Here is a 20,353-nt window from a genome sequence, read left to right as displayed (position 1 = left end):
AATAATGGAAACTTTCTTAACATAATGAGAAAGTTTCTCAAAATAATAAAGTAGCTTTCTTGAAATTATGAGTAGCTAAACAAGGAATAAGTGTGTCTAACCTAAAATGACGAAAAACATTTGAAATATTGGGAATATATATTTTTTTTAGAATAATGAGAATTATCGTCAAGTTATGTGATTAATGAGTTTTCATGTCAATATAATTCACAAGTAGCTCAAAAATAATACCATATATTTTCAAACACAATTCAATACGAAACCTACGACGGAGGATTAGGGCCATGTTAAATTTTATTTTTATTTTTTCGATTTTTTATTTTTTTAATTTCGTAAATTTCCGACTTTATTCTCGTAAATGTATGACTTTAATCTCGAAATAAAAAATAAAAAAATTAAACGTGGCCCTAATCCTCCGTCGTACGAAATTAAAAATAAAGATTGTTTTAAAAAAAAAAACGAGCCCACGTCGTGATACTTTTTTTGTTATTTATTATAAATGATAAATACAATTATTATAAATGACATTAGCATAAACTGCCTTCTATATTTTACCAAATTAAATATGGTGAGGAAAAAAAAAATTAATATTAAGCTTAAAACGTGTCGGTAAAAGTCTAACTCCTCCCGCCCGGGCTGTCAGGGTAACGCCAAACGCGCTCACCCCAGACGACCAGGAAGTGTCAGGCACCAGATCAGAGAGGCAGAGCAGACACAACAGTGGTGTTGTTTACCGTGGGGAGCGGAGTCACTCTCGACGAGTAACATATACGGCATTTTAAGAGGCCATTTGGACCAACCAGCTCTTGTAAAGTGTTAACGACTTCTGCTTTTTACAATGGAGAGACGAACACTGACCACTCGGGTGTTTGTGTGCGTCGCTGTGCTGTGTGTTAGCTTTGTTAGCCACGGGGCGAGTCAAACAACCACACCGCCACCGCCAACTCGTAAGTTTTTACTTTAAAAGTTGTTTTCCTGAAATTTACAGTCGTGTTTTTTTTTTTTTTTTGGAGCAGTTGTTTAAACACCTTCAAAAACGTGAAATGGTATGCTTGAAAAGTGCGTTTTACTTTGAGGGAGTCACGTGATTTGTGTTTTCTCTTGCAGCCTGCTCTGCCTACAGGAGCTGTGACACCTGTGTACCACATGCAAAGGTGGGTTTGTCAGGACTGACGTGGGTGTGCTTTCTAATAGATAACACCAGACCTTTTGCTCCAACAAGCTGTCATAAAAAAACCTTACAATTTATCATAGTCTATCTGGCTTGTCTGGTAATCTCAGCGGCCTACTTTACCTCCCACACAAAATAATAATCTGGTTTCCCTTCAAAGCCAGTCTGGACCCCCCAGGTGCTGCAACAAGATGTCAACTTTTAGTGAAGGTTTTCTTGCTACCTTAAGTCCTAAATGCACAAAAGAGTGAGTCACAAAACCAATAAAATGTACTTTTGCTTTTTACTTAAGTATTACAGCCCAAATGGCAATAAAACTAATTTAATATACATATATTGGCTGTTAATTTATACATTTCTTTATAGTTTATGCCTTATATTTGGTGTTGTAATTGTGAGTTTTGTACTGATTTACAATTTAGACAGTTGTATCATAACATGCTGCTGGTGTTGTGGCCAAATCTAAGTGATGACATCATTTAAATGACTTCAAGCGTCACCTCTGTAGTTCCACTTCCTGTTTTTGAATCGGTGCATACCTAACGATCTGTTTCCGTTTGAGTGAAACTTAAGTGGTTGCCAATTTATGAACTGAAAACAGATGTTGAATTTACCTATTTTTTTCCAAACCTAACAGCCAACTCCGATCACCATGAAATCATTCCGGTCAGTGTTAAAAATAAATGTTAATGTTAATAAGAGGTCCATGTGATGATACTAAAGCAGCTTTTTTTTGGGGGGGGGGGGATCTTGAAAAAGTGAAAGTGAACCACCCTCCCTATACCTTGCAGTAACAGAGCCAATCCCCCCCCCCCACACTCTTTGTTGGATGTTGTAAAAACAATAGGTGTGAATGTAAAATAAAGCCAGAATACAGATTTAACGTCCCATGCTTTTCTGTGCTATGAAAGTGGAGCTGCTGTTCCTTGCCTTGCCTCTGTCTATTGATCTAATAGCACTGTGACTAAAGATTATTTCATTATGGCTTACTTATCTGGTGACTTACTTTCTGATTATTAATCCGGGCCGGAGCAACAGTCCAACATTGAAACGTGTTTAGATTAGTTCAGAAAGCAGCAAATCCTGAAGAATGAGAATCTGAAAATATTTGACATTTCAGTTTAATATTATACTTGTAGGATAACACCATCCAGAGTGTTAAATATGAATATGAATATGCACGACTAGCCCACTAAACAAGTAAAGTAGGGCTGGGCGATATTTACATTTTTGTAGATAAATCGGGTTTTTTGAAAAATCAAGATTTTCTCTTTAATTTACCTGCTGCTGCCTTTGGGGCTCCCGTGCTTCACATCTCTCCCCCCCCCTTTTTTTTTTTTTTTTTTTTTTTTTTGAAACTTTCTACAGATTGTTTGTGTGACACCAGGTATGTGCACCCAGCTTTCAGTGTTTTGCTGAAGTTGCTCTGCCTCATCTGTACTTTTGCTGCACCCTGAAACTGCTTAGTGCACTTTTAGAAACATGTTTAAAGCTTACATTTTAACACTTAAAGATAAATTCAGGTTCCTTTATTATCAGTCCATGGCAGGAAATTCTGTTTGCTTTCGTTGAATGTTAAAGATAAATTAAAGAAAAACACGTTTTTAGTAATTTCAGAAGAATAAATCTACCAAAAATCATAAATCAAGTTATTGTATAAAAAAAGCACAGATTCTATTTTTAGGCCTTATCGCTCAGCGCAAAATTCAACCTTGTCACGTTGTTATCGCTGCCAGCCAGTCTGACAGTTCTTTGGTTAAACTGTCAATGATTGGAATGATGCGTAACCACATGCCAACGCAGACACGTGGACGTCAACCTGCAAGGACAAAAGATGGTTGGCACGGCTAACGTTAGCCACGCTTAGCAAAACAAAGTACATCGTTTACCAGCAGACAGAGTTCAATACATTCTGCTCAACTTTGACTGTTCTTCTGAGCGGGTTTCTTACATGTTTACAAGTTGGAAAAGTCTGAATTTCAAATGTTTGTAACTGTCTAGGAAATAAATCGATTTCAGACTGTCCCTTTGTTAACCTCTGTGTGTTTCTTCTGCTCAGTGTCTGTGGTGCTTCACCAACAACAACTGCACAGAATACCCGGTGAGCTGGTTGCTTCCCCCGGCGTCGGTGTGCCAGCTGTCCCAGGCCCGATGGGGAGTGTGTTGGAGTAAGTTTTGAGCGTTGGTGACTAAACATGCTTTATCTTTTATTCTGACTCAACATGACTGCAAGAGATTCTTTCACTAGTGTTGTCAACTTTGACTCTTTTCTCTGTAAATGTAAAATGCTAAATGCTCCTCTTTTTTTCTTTCTCATACTCTTCTGTAACTTTAAAAAACCAGCCATCATTAAGTCCTTAAATGCTCCAGCTCTATTAAAATGTGAGCTAAGGTGGCAAATAACTGCAGGATGTGTGCAGTATTGCGAGGTTCTCTTAGACAAACAGTGGATCACATAGGTGAGGTGAGCAATTAGAAAATATACTTTCTTTTTTCAGTCAGTCATTGCTCCCTTTTTTTTCTCTCACTTTATGTTGCGTCAGTGTCTCAAAAAGGGGGGGATGTTAATTTAACTTGAACTTTATTTGTCCCTGAAAGGCGATTGGTTTATCAGAAAGGCATTTAAAAAGACAAAAAACAATAAACGTTAAAAAGCTAATGAGGTCAAATGTAAGTAACACTGAATATAGCAGCCTTGGAGGGCAACCCTACACTTCTGAAGCACTACACCTGCTTCCTCTTTTGTGTTCTAGATTATAGTAAATGTACAGCTGTGTCGGGGTAATCCTTCCCTTCTCTGATTGGAAAGTGAAATTAGAGGAGGGAGGCAAAAAGTTACAATAATATCGGAGTAGACCTCCAGAAGGGGAGAGCGGACATTTAAGGGATTGTTGTGACTACGGTCGTTTATGCTGGAGCCATATTCATAAAGAATGAGCATGTTTAACATCAGAGGCTCACATTTTAGGATATATATATCAATAAAAACTCACAAGGAGCCATTCCTTTCATATAAAACATGAACCAGATGTTGTGAACATCTGCCGCTATTTCAACACCTGCTGGCAAGTGAGAGAGGATTGATACTAGAGACAAAATGATTGTGTTAAGATAAGTCCTACATTGTCCGTCTGAATATCAGAATCACGGTCTCAGTCTGATTATTACATCACAAGAATGTTTAATAAACAGTTCAGTGCAAATCAGATGGCTCACTGTTCATGCAGCGTTTGCATGAAGTGTTACAACAACATTGTTACTGATTTAATTTGACGAGGTGGCGTATGTTTTTGAAAAAAATATATTCCAACCTACATTTTGAACCTTGTGTCTTCGATCATCACGTCAGAGTTTTCCAACAATACATCGACTCGTGTGAACGGATACAAATGATGGAATCAAATATTAGGTTTACCCTCAACTTTCATGCGTGGAAAGAAGATTACAAAAACATGAGGACATTCAGAAAATGTCGGTGAGCGTTGTCTTGTCTTGTCTAGTGTGAAAAGTTGTGACCACACCTTAAAAACAACTCAAAGATTCTCTCATTTTAATTCATTCAAATGCCGAATTACTTCCTGATTATGCTTTGGGTTGCAGGGCATTAAGTCAGATACCTTTACGCAACTTAACTTTTTATTAAATAATATACTTGTTTGGGTTTGAATAGGCGTTCACTGCAGAAAGTTTAAGTCAGGCAATCTAAAGTAGTCTTATAGGGAAGTCTGGGGTTTTTTTTTTGTTTTACTGGAAATGAACACACAAAAACAACACTGACTGATGTAAACATTGACATAGCCATGGAAAGTTATGGAAACTTCCTAAACATGACCACAAACCCCCTTACAAGCTTCCCTAGCAAGTTCACTTTGTAAATAATAATCATGAAATGGTGAGCAGAGTTGATCTCATTGATCATTTTAAAAGCTATGAGCGGGATTTTCTGGCACAACTTCGTCTTGTTGCCTTCATCAGGGTCGTCCCATCCCTCGCTTTAAAAGCTATAAATGTTAGATTTTCTGTAAGATATCCGTAGCCACCTTCCAGTGGCTTAAAATCAGAAGTTCTTAAGAGAAAAGCTGACCACCACCCTCCACATGATCACTACTGCTTCTTCAGGTGTTTTATCACCGGCCTGTTGCTATTGATTGAAGGTTTGACCTGCCAACACTGATAACTACGTCTTTCTGGAGTGGTTTCTGGCCTTGACCCAAAATCTCCGTCTGATAACCCTTAAGTTTTGTTTCTCTGAAAATAGCAGTGCAGTTTCTCGTTCTAAAGACTTGTAGTTGTGTCGCTGAGTCAGCAGGTGGCGCCATTGCCAAACAAGTTGAGATAATGTGGTGAGGTAGGAGAAAGGGGGGAATTCAGAGTTTTAAGTTTTATTCACAACTTAATATTTTTTTCTTTGTGCTTCAGTGAACTTTGAAGCCCTGATCATCGCCATGGCCGTCCTGGGTGGAACCATCCTCATCAGCATCGTCGTGTGTTGCTGCTGCTGCTGTTGCTGCAAGAAGCGAAATTCAAGGTATGTCGATCAAAACTTCCAAAAAGCTTTGACGCTGACAGACTCCGATTTGTTTTTCTTAGCGTCAGACAACATTATTAAAAGAGTCCCCGCGCAGAGATAGGCTTTTTTTTAATATATTCAGGTAAGATGCTTTTTTAACATGAAAAAGCTGAACCTGTTTTTGTTTTTGTGTTTTGTTCCATCCAAGTTACAACACCCAAGTCACAGAAAAATATAAACAAACGAACCGGTTGAGGCGGCGGTAGAACAGCAATGAGCATGTTTTTTGGGAAGTTGAATCATCTGGTTTTTGGCAATGAAGTCTGGGAATAAGAAGAGAGTGAGAACTCGGCTGTTTGAGGAGACAATTAAAGCATCTTAATTGAACAAAAACCTTGGCTAAACATATTATAATATATCCGTCTTTCAAGCTAGCGATCCGAGCCTGTCAGAGGTGAACACAAGCTTTTGTTCGATCCTCTGCATGAAAGCACTGCGGCTTCTGTGATCTGTGGCTGGACAATCTACTGAATCAATTCCAAAACTTTTTGTACCCATTAGTTCTCAACCAAATTTTGTTATACTAGGTTCAAGGTTGAAATAAATCTGGAATTATCTTTAAAGCAAAGCTATAGATTGGAATTTAACCAAAACTCACAGGTTAGATATCAACCAGCTGTAAAATGGATTCAAAAGCAAAGCTGTGTGAGCCTTTTGCAACCCCAGCAGTCAAACTAACATTCAGCTTGTTACTAAAAATAGATCCTGAATCCATTACGTCAGACACGTCGGTGCATCATAATTTAATCTCTGTTACATTTAAATAAGAGGAGTTCTTATTTGTTTTGTTCTGGGAGTTGAGTTTAGCAACCCATGAATTATGGCTACATCCCCTCTTCGTCACTTTCGCTTCCTTTACTCGACATCTATGTGTGTAGAGTATTCTCATTGTGCTGCACTGAAATGAAAATGTCATGTCAGTCAATCATCTGCAGGCCGGTCTGTCTCACACTGACAGGCCCGTGGGTGCAGGAGTCTCGTTCGTGTCTATCATCTGACAGAAGAAAAGCAGCATGAAGTGCATGCTCAACACTCACACCAAGTGTTTATTAAACAGGCTCTGCGGTTACATTTACCTACGGGCAATTTTATTTCCTCACCTCCTGATTGCTCAGCTTCCTTTTAAATCCGGTAATTCCATTATCAAAGGTGACGCACGCTTTCACTTTACTATCAAATCAATTTCCTTTTTGTTTCTGGAGCTGCAGAGACAATTCATGAATCAAATATGAAATCAAGCTCTGGAGAAATTAAATCACTCTAACTTTGTTAGTAGTAATACTTTGTGAAAAAGAATAAGCCTCAAGCGAGCGTGACTCTGAATGTCATTTCACCGAGTGCATGTTAAAGTGAGTTTTTGTTATACTGTAACTCCTGCCTTCTTATGTCTAAAGGCCCGACAGAGATGACGAGAGATTTGCCAGGAGGAGAGAGGAGATCAAACAGCGCGCTGAGGAAAGGTAAGAAGTTCACTCCAGGCTTAAGAAGAAGTGTGTTTGAAGATGTCTCCAGAAAAAAAAAAAAAAAAACTCTTACCGTGTTCATTTAAATTACAGCTTTGCATTCATGAACTCTTGATGATGCTCAGGGTAGACATTTTTCTGTGCTTGGGTTTTCATGACTAATGCTTTGTAGCCCCCTACTGGCTGAAACAGAAACTACAAGCTGAGCATTGAAAGACATGTATGATTGGGTAATTTGACTGTAAATATGACAAAGCTTTTAAACTGAGATTTTTAAGGGATGACGATGTCTGACATGCCAATCATTTACTTCTTTGGTTAACTGCTTATTCCATTATAAGCACACGTTTCTCTCGACCTAATGGCACAGACTATCAAGTTTCTCTCTCCGGGTGTGAAATGAGCTCCAGCTAAATGCTGATGAAACCTAAAATCGACTTAAAGATTTAAGACCCTGTAAAAAAAGAAGGGATGATTTACTATGAAGTGCCTGTTTTGAGCATTTTAGTCTGGAAAATCTTTATATTATTGTTACCCACAATTGTTTTCTATTTTTATAAAATATAACACAATTTTAAAACTCTCATAGGTTGTTATTAGAGCCCAACCGATGAATCTGATATAGACCGATATTTGCTTATCCAGAGACTATCTGTATCGACTAACATCATTGCAGATATTACGAGATTTCTTCACCAGTCAAATAGCATTTCATTTGAGTTTTTTTAGCCCCGCAGACGATGTTACTAAGTGAATCTGATTTGATGTCTTGGTTTCACTTCTTGATTTCTTCTTTTGATTTAATGATTTCTTGGTCCTTTCAAATACCCATTCATCAGTTTCAGTTCAACAGTGTGTTGTAGTTACACAGAGACTTCACTCCGGTTTACTCCGGCTGTATGAGCCCAAAAAAAAGAAACTTGTTTGTCTTGAAATGAACGGGTCTTAAGTTTGCCAAAAAAAAAATAACATCATGATGTAGATTTGTAAAAAGTAAAAAAGTAAGCTTTGTCAGGTCTGTCGCTATGAGGAGACAAAAACAACTTGAGATGTTTGTTGAGTGTCGGTCGGATCGATCATTTCTGATGCATTCCTGGAAGGCGGGGAATCTAAACCCTGATGTTTACGACAGGAAATTACCAAGCATGTTTGTCGCTCAAGTTGAAATGTTTGATCAGATTGTTAGCTGCAATTTCATCCAGATGTCTGTCGATAGAGACAAATACATCGTCATCAGAGTGCCACCGATTGCAGCCAGTGTGCTGGATTGCGTTCGCCTGCTTTTGGATTCCGTACTTTTGGTAAAGACTTTTTTTCCTGCATACACCAACGCCTTCTGCTATGAGCTAAGCCAATACAGGACTACAAACAGAAACAAGAACACTTCCCATGCTGCAAATTGAGACACTTTAATGCATCACTGATGGGCAGTTTCTATAACAGACTAGTAAAACAAGTTGGGACAAGCAGTCAAGAATCCTTTCACATCTCAAACTGAAGTTCTGAAGTGAAGCGTGAATCCTCAACAAAATGTTGGATGTTGAACAAATACATTTTTCCTCTGAAGCCTCCCCATGGTTTACTCAGTACATGACCTATGACCTGTTACGTCCCTGGTTTTCCTCCATCTTGGTCACATGCATGTTTCAGTCCCTCCTTTTCCTGTCAAGTCTCCTCTGTTGCGGTCTATGTAAGGCATAAATGCTTCAAAAGCCCATTTTGCCATTGGCTTTAAATGGATTTCATTCAATCTTATATTTATTTTAGATATCATGTTAAGTGTTTAGTGGATGGAAAATAGATCAAATACATAAGCTCCTGTTTTAGAACAATAGATACTTAGGAATTGCTGAGTTTTAAATAATGACTGTTGACTAAAACTAGCAAATTCATACTAAAACACATTGGTTTCCATAGTGAAACTTCAAACCATCTCTATTATCATATCTATTAAAGAGCACAAAAAAAATTAAAGATCTGATCTCATTCCATAAAAACATTTGGGGAGCTTCTTCTCGATATGCCAGCAGGACCTTCATGTGATTCCCTTCAACAGAACAACAAAAGGGCCTGTTGTGTGCTCGGGCTTCAAGCAACTGGTGTGTGTGTGTTTGTGTGTGTGTGTGTGTGCATCCCCGACAAGTCTGTCCCAGAGGAGGAGCTCAGTGTTTCTCTGTCGCATCCCAAAACACCAATTGGATTGTCAAGGCTGAGCAGCTGCTCTTTGGTAATGCGGTCATAAATAGAGTGAGCTACATCCTGTGGAGCAACCATCGTCTGTCAAAGAAACACTGTGTTAGTCATAGAGTCATGAAGCAGTGAGTGGAAGTCCTCCTCTTCCTTCACTCCAGAAATGTTGCAGCCTCGTCTTTCTATTCGGCGCCCGAGCTCCCACTGCATTCATGCTCTTAGGATGGCCGGGGTTGATGTGTTGGTAAGCGGGGCAGTCGTGCAGAAAGATAATCAGTAACTGTGGTTTATCATCATCGCTTGCAGAGCTGGCTGCATCGGAGCCCCTGCCTCTGTGAGCTGAATTATCAGAAACCTCTAGGAGCTTTTCTCTCACGTGCCACAGAATCCAGTCGGGATTTCCCGCAGAGAGCATGATCACATCTCCGAAGTCAGAGTTAGTGCAGTGACCTACATAGAGGAAGTTCATGTTGTGCACAGGACATTCAGACTAGATCGGACCCATCATGGAGAAGACTCTAGACACTGCAGCCAGGCCCCTGGAGAGAGTCGGCACAGAGTCTGCGTCACCATCAGAGCCTGGAGAGCAGTCTGAGGAAATCATTAACAGCCCACAAGGGACTGACCCAGACTTCCCTTTGAGTGCTGAGTGATTTTACAGCTTTTTAAGATGACATTTCCTTTAAAAAAGGCAGAACGCTGTATTCTTATTTAGCCCTTTTAAAGGTTTTAAAGTGTTGGGACACCACTGATGCCAAAATAATGAAAACATTTTACTTTCATTGCTCATTACATTGTTCCCTGTTGGGCTTTTCAAATCTACTACTGAGGAGTTTCTTAACTGGTTATGAAACAGTGTCAGCTTCATCCTGATGCCTCTTCATGGTCTGCAAAAGACAAGCAAGACATCACCAAGAACATTTAGTATTTCTATGTAGTGGTTTAAGTGGTCAGATTCTGACAAAGCATCAAACAGCATAGAGACTGAGTGAGTAGTTCATGATGCACCAGTTAAAGGGAGGCAGAGATTTTTCTGTCGAGTACTACACATAAATGCACGCAGCAGGATTTGCAAAGAGATGAGGAGAAAAGGAATGACTGAAGAGCAAAAAGATGCTTCAGTGGACATTAATAGAGAAGGGCAGATTGTCAACCTCTGTCAGACACCGACCCTCAGTTGTTCCTCTTCCTCCTAGATGGTGGTGCTTTTTTCTTTTTTTTTTGGAGTGAAATAGATTGAGATTTTAGGCCATTGATGAACTATAAAACAACTGCTTCCATCCTTTTGGTTGCCTTGCTCCTAAGCAACAACTTAGCGGGAGGCTATTGTCCTCCTAGTGTGCGGCCCGGGTTCAAGTCTGACCTGTGGCTCTTTTCCTGCATGTGATTCCACACATTCTCTCTCTGTCTCTCTCTCTCTCTCTCTCTCTATCCACTGTCCTATCTAAAAAAAAAAAACACACCAAAAAAAATCCCAGAAATGAATCTTAAAAAGCAAAAGAGCAATTGAATATGTTGGCTGTGATCTAAACAAACTGCATCAACGAGTGTTGCTAAAACAAAGTTTCACCATCATTTTATCACAGTAGGTTATCCGATTTTTTTTTTTTTTTAGCCACCAATAAATACATTACGACGTTGCTATGCATCCTGCAAATGGTAGATTAAATCCTTCTTTCTCGTGCTCAATTATTGCAACGATCTGTTCCAAGATCTTTACAACGTCACCCACAGATTTTACCCTCAGTGGCCAGCATAACCAATACAATAACAAAGTTCAGTTTTTAGCTTCTGTAAGTAAGAAAGTACGTCATTGAACGAGCGTCATACAGGTTCTGTATCGACTAGTTCAAGTCTGTTTGTTTGCTGAAAAGGAAACAATTCTTTGCTTGTTCAGTACAAATAAATATTGGATGTTAAATTTAGCCTAACACAGACTTCTGCTTTTCATATTGGTGGTGAACTTGAGAGCATGGGAGGCTTTCTTGTGTTGTTTGATTGACATGGTGTAATGAGCACTACCTGTTTTTGCTCCCGGTACTTAAAAAAAAAAAAAAAAAAAAACCCGGCCTACTTGTTCTCCATCTGTCACTCTCCTGCCAGTATAAATCTTGCTAACCTACATCTTGTTGGCGTCAGAGCAGAGATCATATGCTTGTTTATAGATCCCATTTTTTTTTTTACATCTATTGATCATTAGCATGACCCCTGCAGTGCCTCAAGCAACGAGTGGGTGTCATGTTTACTGTCAATAACACTTCAAAAATAGCTCATTGCATGCTCCAATGGAACTCATAAGAAGAAGATCCACATCTGATCCATATATACAACAGCGTTTCCAAGTTTTGACCTTCTGTGAACTGTAAAGAAAAACTAATGGGATGATTTGTATAACATATGAACCTCATATTTAACACAAAGACATGTTGAAACTGAGAAATGTCGTTGTTTTTTGAAAATGAGATGTCCATTTTGAGTTTGATTTCGACCTCATCTTTCAAAAAAAGTTGGCTACAGTGCCAACCTAAGACTGGAAATGTTGTGAATTACTAAAAGAAAACACCTGATGGAACATCTCATCTCTTTGTGAAGGCACCATTAATGCTGAACCATTTATACACAGGTTTTGGAGGAACATACAGTTTGATGCCAAATAGACAACAAATATTCCAGGGACGGCCTTTCTTTAAAAAAAAAAAAAAAAAGATTTGTTTTTAGGCTTTTTCTGCCTTTATCAGAGAGACAGGACAGTGGATAGAGTTGGAAATCAGAGAGAGAGAGAGAGAGTGGGGAATGACGTGTTGTAAAGTTAGCCACAGGTCTGATTGGAACCTGGGCCGCTCTGTTGGAGGACTATAGACTCTGTCCAGGGGAAGGCCGCTCTAATTTCAGGAAGATGATACCACATTTTGCTGGGTGATAAACTCCGGCCTTCCTGCAGTCCTGACTTGTCATCCATTGAAAATGTTTGAAGCTTGAAGTTTGAAATGAGACAAAGTAAACCCTGGATAGTTGTAAAAAGCTGACATTGTACATTAAGCAAGAATGGAAATATATCACACTCTCAAAATGACAGAAACTGGTCGACTTAGTTCCTATATGCTTACAACTTTAAAAAGAAAAAGTGACCCGACTTCTTTTGAGACATGTTGCTCGTATCAAATTCAAAACGTTCATATAATTTCCACTTAAACGATTACATTGCTCAATGTCGTCGTCTTGACATTTTGAATCAAATATAGGTTTTCAACGTTTTGCAAATCATCACATCGCCCCAACTTTTTAGGAAAGAGGGTTTGATTAAAAATCTGAGCATTGGCAGTATTGTGCAGATTTATCAGTCTGTATAACCAAGAACAGAAATCCAGACTCAAAGAGTCATGACACAGAATAGATCGACGCACGTATTCTCCACTGAAGACACCCTCACCACTTACTCAGAGATGTTAAACAAGTTTTTACTTCATATTCTGTGTTGCTGCCTGTCGGGCTTTCGGCCACACTTGTTGAAAGCAGCCATATTTATGTGGAGGGAGTGTGAACATGTCAATCAATTAGTTGCGTACAAGCCGACAGCAGGGCGGGAGACAGATGGCAGGCAGCGCTCAGCCACCCCGATTGCTCACAGATCACAACCTGGCAATAAAACACTGACGGATTTACACCAGCTCTTTGTGCAGACATGAAGTGAAGTGACGCCCCTGGAGGTCCGGAGCACTAAACCTCCTCCCAGGCTTTTGTGAGTCTTCAGAGTGAGGGGCTGACGGGCAGGCCTGTTGCTCTGTTTGCGTTTCGCTTCCAATGAGAATGTCCCCGTAGAAGTAGAAGAACATAACTCAAACTCATCTGTTACATGCTTTTACATAAATGTTCAGCTGTGATGCACAGAAAGGCTGGTAAAAAAAAAAAAAAAGTCTGTTTATTGCGTTTTTCAACCCCCATATTGTCGTTCATCGTGTTGATGTTAAAGCAGCAGATAAATGGACTGTGTAGAGCTGGATTGTACAGTTTATCAATACATTATTAATGGCTAAATTAGGAGACTATTAATCATTAAAGTTTTTGTGTTTATGTTATTTTCTTTAGTCACTTACTGCAACATAATTGTCTGGATGGAGTTCCTCCTTTGTAAAAATATGAAGCGGTGGTAGGTAGGTAGGTAGAATACTTTATAGTGTTTATCTTTAAAAAGCAAAAGCAGTCAAGTCCAACATTTCATCAGGTCATATGTTTGAATATTTGAACCGACGACCCTCTGGTTCCCAACCCAAGTCCCTACAGACTGAGCTTCTGCCGCCCCCAAGAACTGAAAACATGTCAATAATTCTTGTCCTTGGACGTTACCCACACAACGACAGGTATGAAGACCTTAACATTGATCTTCCTCTTCTTTTCTTCTTTTTTTTTTTCACAGGAAAGGGGAGAGAAGAGCCAGACACGATGAGATCCGCAAGAAGTATGGTATGTATGAGCTCTTATCCTCTTTCTATCAGTAAAACATCTGTAATGACAGACGGACAGATTCACCTCTCCCTGTAATGTATACACCTGCTGTACATGAGTTCATCAGTAAGTCTACCACAGTGCTGTCTGTAGACCCCCCCCCCCCCCCCCCCCCTCTCTTCTTTGTTCTGCTCATGTCAGCTGTGTCTCAGGTACATGTTGAATTGCTTTTTAGAATCTGCAGGACAATGTCATCGACTGTTATTTCCATAACCTGTGCCAGCTATGCATTATTCATCAGTGTGTGTACTCTTTCCTAAAGCAAAGTAATTCAGGTCATGTATAGGGTGACTCTACCTCCTGTACACCTAAATCAATTTAAACATCATTTAACATGCAGCCGTGTTGGACATAAGTCGCCCTCCTGGCTGTGTGCAGGACTTTACAGGTCACTGAGGATACAGGCACAGGTTTGTCTCTGAACAACGAGCACTCCTGTATGAAGTCTCAGCCTTATATAATACTTCCTTTTAGTCTGAGGGATCTGATTCACTCCTGACTCTACAGCTACCTCCCTATATCTGGCTTTATACTTGCCATGACACCGTGCTGGGAATACAAGTGCCTTGAGTGATACCTGTAATTATAATTCATATTCCCTCGCTGGGATCATTTCAAGTGGCAGCAGAACAGAGCTGTTCTCTGAGATTGCCGAAGAACCTCCCGGCAAAACCCTCGGGGAATCCTCAGCCACCTCCGATGATCTGCATCCTCATACGAGTGCCGGCGCTTTAAGGAAGTAACACGTCTCAGAGTTTAGCCCCGCCAGACGATGTACTGCAGCTCCCCTGGATTGTGTTTCTTACAGAAGGAACCAGAATGAGCATTAAGGGAGTGCAGCCTCGTCTGCAGTCCCAGCGGAGGTAAACAAATGAGAGCAGGAGGCCGGAGGAACACACCGCCATCCATCACCCTGTCATGTTGTCCGTACAGGAAACCCACAGAACACTGACAGCCTACAGCACTGATGCAGCCACACACACACACACACACACACATCAGCAGGAGTCAATCAATAGGATGGAATTCCTCCCACATTATTGAATTCTTCCTGCATAAGAGGTAGAAAGTGAATGACTCCCTCTTTAACAATAGTCTGGATGAGGGTCTGTCTTTTACTGTCAGTCCCACCAGTTGGTTTCCCTAAAGTCATAAAGACCTACACTGGGGGTGCACTTCAAACTGTATTTATTCTACATCAATACATGAAGACTGCCTTACGTGCAATGGATCAGATTTTTTTTTTCTACTTTAGTAATATACACACTCATTCAAACTAGAGATGTTGCTATAGCTACGGATTTTCTAGTCAGTCTCCGATCAGTCTACGGGTAAGAAAACACTCTGAAAGCAGGCAGACTGAGCATAGATTAATGAAGGTGAAGGAAAGCTTGTCTTGTGAAGTTATAGATGAACGTGTCAGATTGAGCAGGTTCGCAGTGTCTGTTGGTAAATCTAGTTTTCCGAGTGTGGCTACAGTTAGCAGTGCTAGCTCTGCCGGCTTCCGTTCCTCCTTTGCACGTGAACGTCCCCATGCCTGTGATAATGTGGTTACGCATTGCTCTGGTCGATATGCGATTTGAGCCTCACACAGTCTACATACTTCTGAATCTCCATTTTCAAGATAAAAAAAATAAAAAAAAGCAAATCCATCAGCTCCTAATAGATGCTAGCCGTTCACTGTGTTTGTTTACATCCTGGCAGTAGAGTGAGGAGAGAAGAAGCATTAGCCGGGGTTACAGCCAGTCTTATTCCTACATCCCCAGCTAGTGGTGGGTGACTGCATTACAGGTTGAGTTTAAAATTTGACCAACATTGAGGGCTTATGTGTGTTAATAATAAATTGACCTACAAGAAATTCTGGTGCTGACTAGAGAGGATGACCAGTTTAACTGTTTAGTCGGCTAATCCCACACGTCCCTAATTTAAACCAAGCAGCCGCCTCCACTGTTATAAAATGAAGACAATGAATAATACTGCAGTTCATCAAATGTCCACTTGAGGCTGGCTGCTTGAAAGAAAGAAAGATAAAATGCTAATTTGTATAGGATGAAGAAACACGTTCACAGCCTCGCACAAAAACAGCTTTTGTCTCAGTAGCTCATTTTTTATCCATCAAAACTGAACGGGATTGTTTTTTTGTTTTTAAATAACTCATCTGTTTTTGATATGAGGCTAAGAGTCCTGCATACATTTGGACATGGTTAAGTTGAGTAACAGGTGAGTGCATTGTTGCTGTTTGCCAGGAGGCTTAAGGCCTCCTTGTATGTGGGGCGTCCGACGTAACGGCTTGGCTATCCAGCATCACGATGTTCAGATTTAGCCCTCAATACTAGAACCAAACATCTTTACCATTTGGCTGATACCATTAACTCGTAGCTAACTTTCAGCTGTACTCTCTTAAAACAAATGGTGCAAATTTGGTGGTGACGGTGAGATAAAGTGGCACGAAGGAAGGGGGATGAAAGTGTGAAAAATGTTGGTGCTTGCATGTTGCCACTTTTTCCAAGTTAGGAAAATGAAACTACATATTGCAAAAGGTGATGTGTCTAAACCATCCCAACAACAGAAAGACAGAGAAGCTGTAACATTTTAGTTCATATGCACATGTCAGTATAATCTTTTGATCCATTACAAATCATATCTTCATTAAAATCTGAAACAATGTTTTCCTATTTTTCTTAAAACCTGCAGGACAGACTCAAACGTTGAGGAAATGTGAGAAACACTTTTTATTCATCTGGAAATATTGACAGCTCAGACTTTGTCATTCTTAAAACTATGGTACGATATAACCACAACTATCCGTAATAGTGACTTTGTTGAAAACACTCGAGACTCTCATACGTCAAGGGCAACTGTGTGGCCTTAAACAATATTGATTAAAATGTTCCCATATGACCAACCTAAACAATGACCTGGAGGCACAAAAGAAGTTAGTCTCAATAAGTTTAAAATGTCTTCTCTAACAGCTCCTGGTCACGGCCTTGACCTCATTTGTTCGGCCTGTTGCAGGAAGCCTGTTTCTAATGAGCAGTTTTCTCCTTCTGAAATCTTCAAATTCCCTCAGCTGCCTTTGGTTGCCCTTCAGCCCAGCTGTTGTTTTGTCAGCATGATTTCAGGTTTCCCTGGGTTACAGTAACCTCTTTAATCATCATGCAACCATACTGACATGAGCTGAAAACACAAATAACACACAACCAGAGCTCGTACACACAAACACACACACGCTGCTCAAATGCTGACCTGTACTTCTTTTGTTCACATGCTGCACATCAAGAAAAGCATTCAAAAAAAACATTTTCTTTTACTGTTCAGTGAAGCAAACAAAGAGTAAATATTCATGTTTTAGTACTTAAATTATTGATATCTTCCTACTGTATCTTCCACGTTTAGTCCATGTGGGAAGGGTGGGGTGGGGGGGGGGGGGGGGGGGGGGGGGGTGGGTGGGTTGCTAAAATATTGAATAAAGTGGCTATAATTGTCTCGGGGTAATCACACGTGTTTTCCAGTTGGAGCTTTGTGAAAGTTGTCAAAAGAAATCGACTGATTCTACAAAACAGGATTCGTTTTCTTAATGTTAGTCAGTCATGATTACATTCAGTCGATATCTCCAACACTGGACCCCCAACAGCAACTTCCTTTCTTCAGATGGTGGGGGGGGGGGAGTTGACAGAGCTCCAGCCTGATGTGGTAGCCATGGTTACCGAAAGGGTGGAAGGTGACGTAGGATTAAGTTGTCTTAATGCAGAGAAGCACTTAGATTGTGTCCGAATCTGCGTGTGTAGTATGATCTAATATCATAGTATGAAACTTTTTGTGTGAGAGAGAAATACCCAGAAATATGACACAGGAGCATACTGACCCATGATAAACTGCCCCACAATGCACTGCGGCTCTCAGACTGTCCAATCACGTAGCTCGCCAGTCAGCCAACTAGCAGCTTATAATAAAAATTCTGTGCTGTTACACATTTCCAAATAATATAAAAATGACTACTTAGTTGTATTAGTAATGAACGTTTGCGTGTTGTTGAATTAGATTTAGGAAACCAAGATCGCTCGGACCTAAGGACATTGTGTGACCTGTATTTAGTATGTTATTAACAGCAGACTGATTGTCTGGTTGGTACTCAGTATGCAGTATTTATATTATGTAGTATGTGGTTTCAGACACAGCGTTAGTCTGCCGGTGTAAAATGGTTCTGGTCTCTCTTGAGAAGTTTGTTCAGTGAGATAAAGTCCTGCTTAGGCTGGAAAATACACATTTTGAACCAAACGTGGCTATGAACTTTAAAATTAAGCATTTTAAAGATGTGGATTTTTACAAGTCGCATTTTGGGTAAAGTGTAGAAGAAGGTATCATAAATCTTCTTCAAGTAAAAATGCAAATATGAAACCTGTAATGTTCCAAGTCAATGCTGAATGAATAATTTGCTTAAACTTGTTTGAAATCTGTCTCATGTGATTTTCAGTTTGCTTTTCTGTTCACAAATGTGTTTAAGTTGTCGTGAAGTAATAACTGGTTAAGTCTTTTTTTTACATTTGGAAGTTTTTCCCCCTGTACAGTTCAATGTCTTTCCAGAAAAGAACAAAAAAAATCCCTTTTGTCTTTAGTCATTTTCAGAAAAAAAAATTAAACGCATGTTCATGACTCACTGTGACCTTGCTCGATGGGTGTAACCTTTAGGTCTTAGGTCCAAAACCACACCTGCAATTATGGCTCATCACCACAGGTGGCACCAAAGAGAACAAAACTGGGATTGTAAATATTACATGTGCAAAACCAAATCATCCATTAAAATCCTGCTTTGATCTTCGGCCATTGTGGAAAAAATATAATACACACACACACACACACACACACACACACACACACACACACACACACACACAAACATCTCAGACACGTTCTTTGGATTTTTAACATTTTAGAATATTTCTGTTGGACTGTGTCATTGGAGAACCCCGTCTTGAATAATGTATGGACATGTTAAGTAACCTAAGCAGAAGAAAGCAGCACATCATTCCCCCCCTTCCTAACCCTGAGCGTCTGTGTTTTCTCTTTGTCTCCACCGTCTGTGCCCTCCTCTCTCTCCTCCGTGCAGGTCTGGTCGGTGACTCGGACCACCCATACAGCAAGTTTGAGAACGAGTAAAGCAGCTGCACTGGAAGAGATCCACGGGCTTCATGTGTAGCTGCTCTTTACTTTTAGCTTGGAGTGCTGCCTGTCTCTCAGATAAACAATGAGCTACATAACACAGAGTGCTGTTGTTCACATTAATCCACAAAAATCACAATTTCACCCTTTTCCAGACATTAACAAACCTGATGATAGAAAGTCTGTCTTTGTTCTGTTCGTGCCTCGTGATTCCTGATAAGGATGCAGTGTAGTATATTGAATGAATGTCCAATCTTTTTTTTTTTTTTTAAACGTCCTGCAAACTTTCTTCGTTCTTTATACGAGTAGGTTCTTTTTAAATATCATAGTTTCATATCTTTGCACTTTGCACATACTGTACTGACATCAAATGAAACAGAATGATTGTACTGCGGATGTGTTCTGACACATGAATTAAATATTCTCTTTTAACAATGAGCTTCTGAGTTTTTATTATACATAGAAATGTTTAGTTTCTGCAAACTGTTAGGATATCTAATAGGTTTAAAAAGGTAATGACACCAAACATAAGGGGTCTGATTAAAGCCTTTAAACCTAGTGTTGACTATGTTCTGCACATTGAGGCAAAGCTCTTTCAAATACCTATTCTGAATCAGATTTTTAAAAAAATATTGAATTCTAATATTTTACTGTCGAGGGATGTGTGCTGATTGGATTAGATCAGCTGCTGTAGATCCCGGTACAAGCTTTTCAACTTTACAAAAAGCAGATTTGAAGTGCTCCAAAAGGGCTGCCAGCAATGTAAAGAACATGAGGTTAGATAAAAACATCCCCTTCTACTTTTGATACTTTCTTGAGCAGCCTAACCTGAATCTGAAGAATACCTGAGACCCTGAGACATGGGGGGGAAAAAACAAACCTGGACCCTGATGAACCATGTGACAGCCTGTTTGGGAGTTGAGTCCTGTGGTCTGGAGAGAAGAACCAATTAGGGGGAGTAGCTCAGTCTGTAGGGACTTTGGGTTGGGATTGATTCAAGTCCCGGTGTGGACCAAAAATATGGATGTTGGTCTGGTTGCTGGAGAGGTGCCAGAGACCCTTGAATAAGACACCAAACCCCCCAGAAAGCAGCGTGTAGCAGCCCCTATCTGACGTCTTAATGCATGTCCACAGGTCCTGTTTTTGCACGCATGAATTTTGGGTTTATGGGTGTGAGAAGTATGTCTCCCAATAACAGTAAAACCAGAATTTTCCTCAGGGATTAAAAAAGTATGTAAAATAAAATAAAAAAAAGTAAATATGGTATGCATTGGCTAGAATTTACTTGTTGCAATG

General features: G+C 39.9%; 1 protein-coding gene across 1 annotated transcript; it reads left to right on the top strand.

Moving 5' to 3' along the window:
• The first annotated feature begins 677 nt into the window (after nucleotides 1-677).
• LOC109986382 (pituitary tumor-transforming gene 1 protein-interacting protein) lies at nucleotides 678-19,495 on the top strand. The gene is made up of 7 exons (XM_020637025.3): nucleotides 678-947; nucleotides 1,108-1,154; nucleotides 3,231-3,339; nucleotides 5,591-5,699; nucleotides 7,136-7,201; nucleotides 13,809-13,855; nucleotides 19,005-19,495. Exons 1-7 carry the CDS (start codon nucleotides 839-841, stop codon nucleotides 19,052-19,054), a joined length of 537 nt encoding a protein of 178 aa, XP_020492681.2. The 5' UTR covers nucleotides 678-838; the 3' UTR covers nucleotides 19,055-19,495.
• The last annotated feature ends 858 nt before the right edge of the window (nucleotides 19,496-20,353 follow it).

Source organism: Labrus bergylta, chromosome 8, assembly GCF_963930695.1.
Source record: "Labrus bergylta chromosome 8, fLabBer1.1, whole genome shotgun sequence".
NCBI classification, from domain to species: Eukaryota; Metazoa; Chordata; class Actinopteri; order Labriformes; family Labridae; genus Labrus; species Labrus bergylta.
This window is presented reverse-complemented; position numbering and strand designations above follow the sequence as displayed.

Bases quoted from the DNA above. Each gene is read 5' to 3' on its own strand.
- LOC109986382 (XM_020637025.3), top strand. From the start codon at position 839: ATGGAGAGACGAACACTGACCACTCGGGTGTTTGTGTGCGTCGCTGTG. The intron at 5,700-7,135 runs GTATGTCGATCA...TTATGTCTAAAG, and splicing joins TGCAAGAAGCGAAATTCAAG to GCCCGACAGAGATGACGAGA. The intron at 7,202-13,808 runs GTAAGAAGTTCA...TTTTTTTCACAG, and splicing joins AAACAGCGCGCTGAGGAAAG to GAAAGGGGAGAGAAGAGCCA.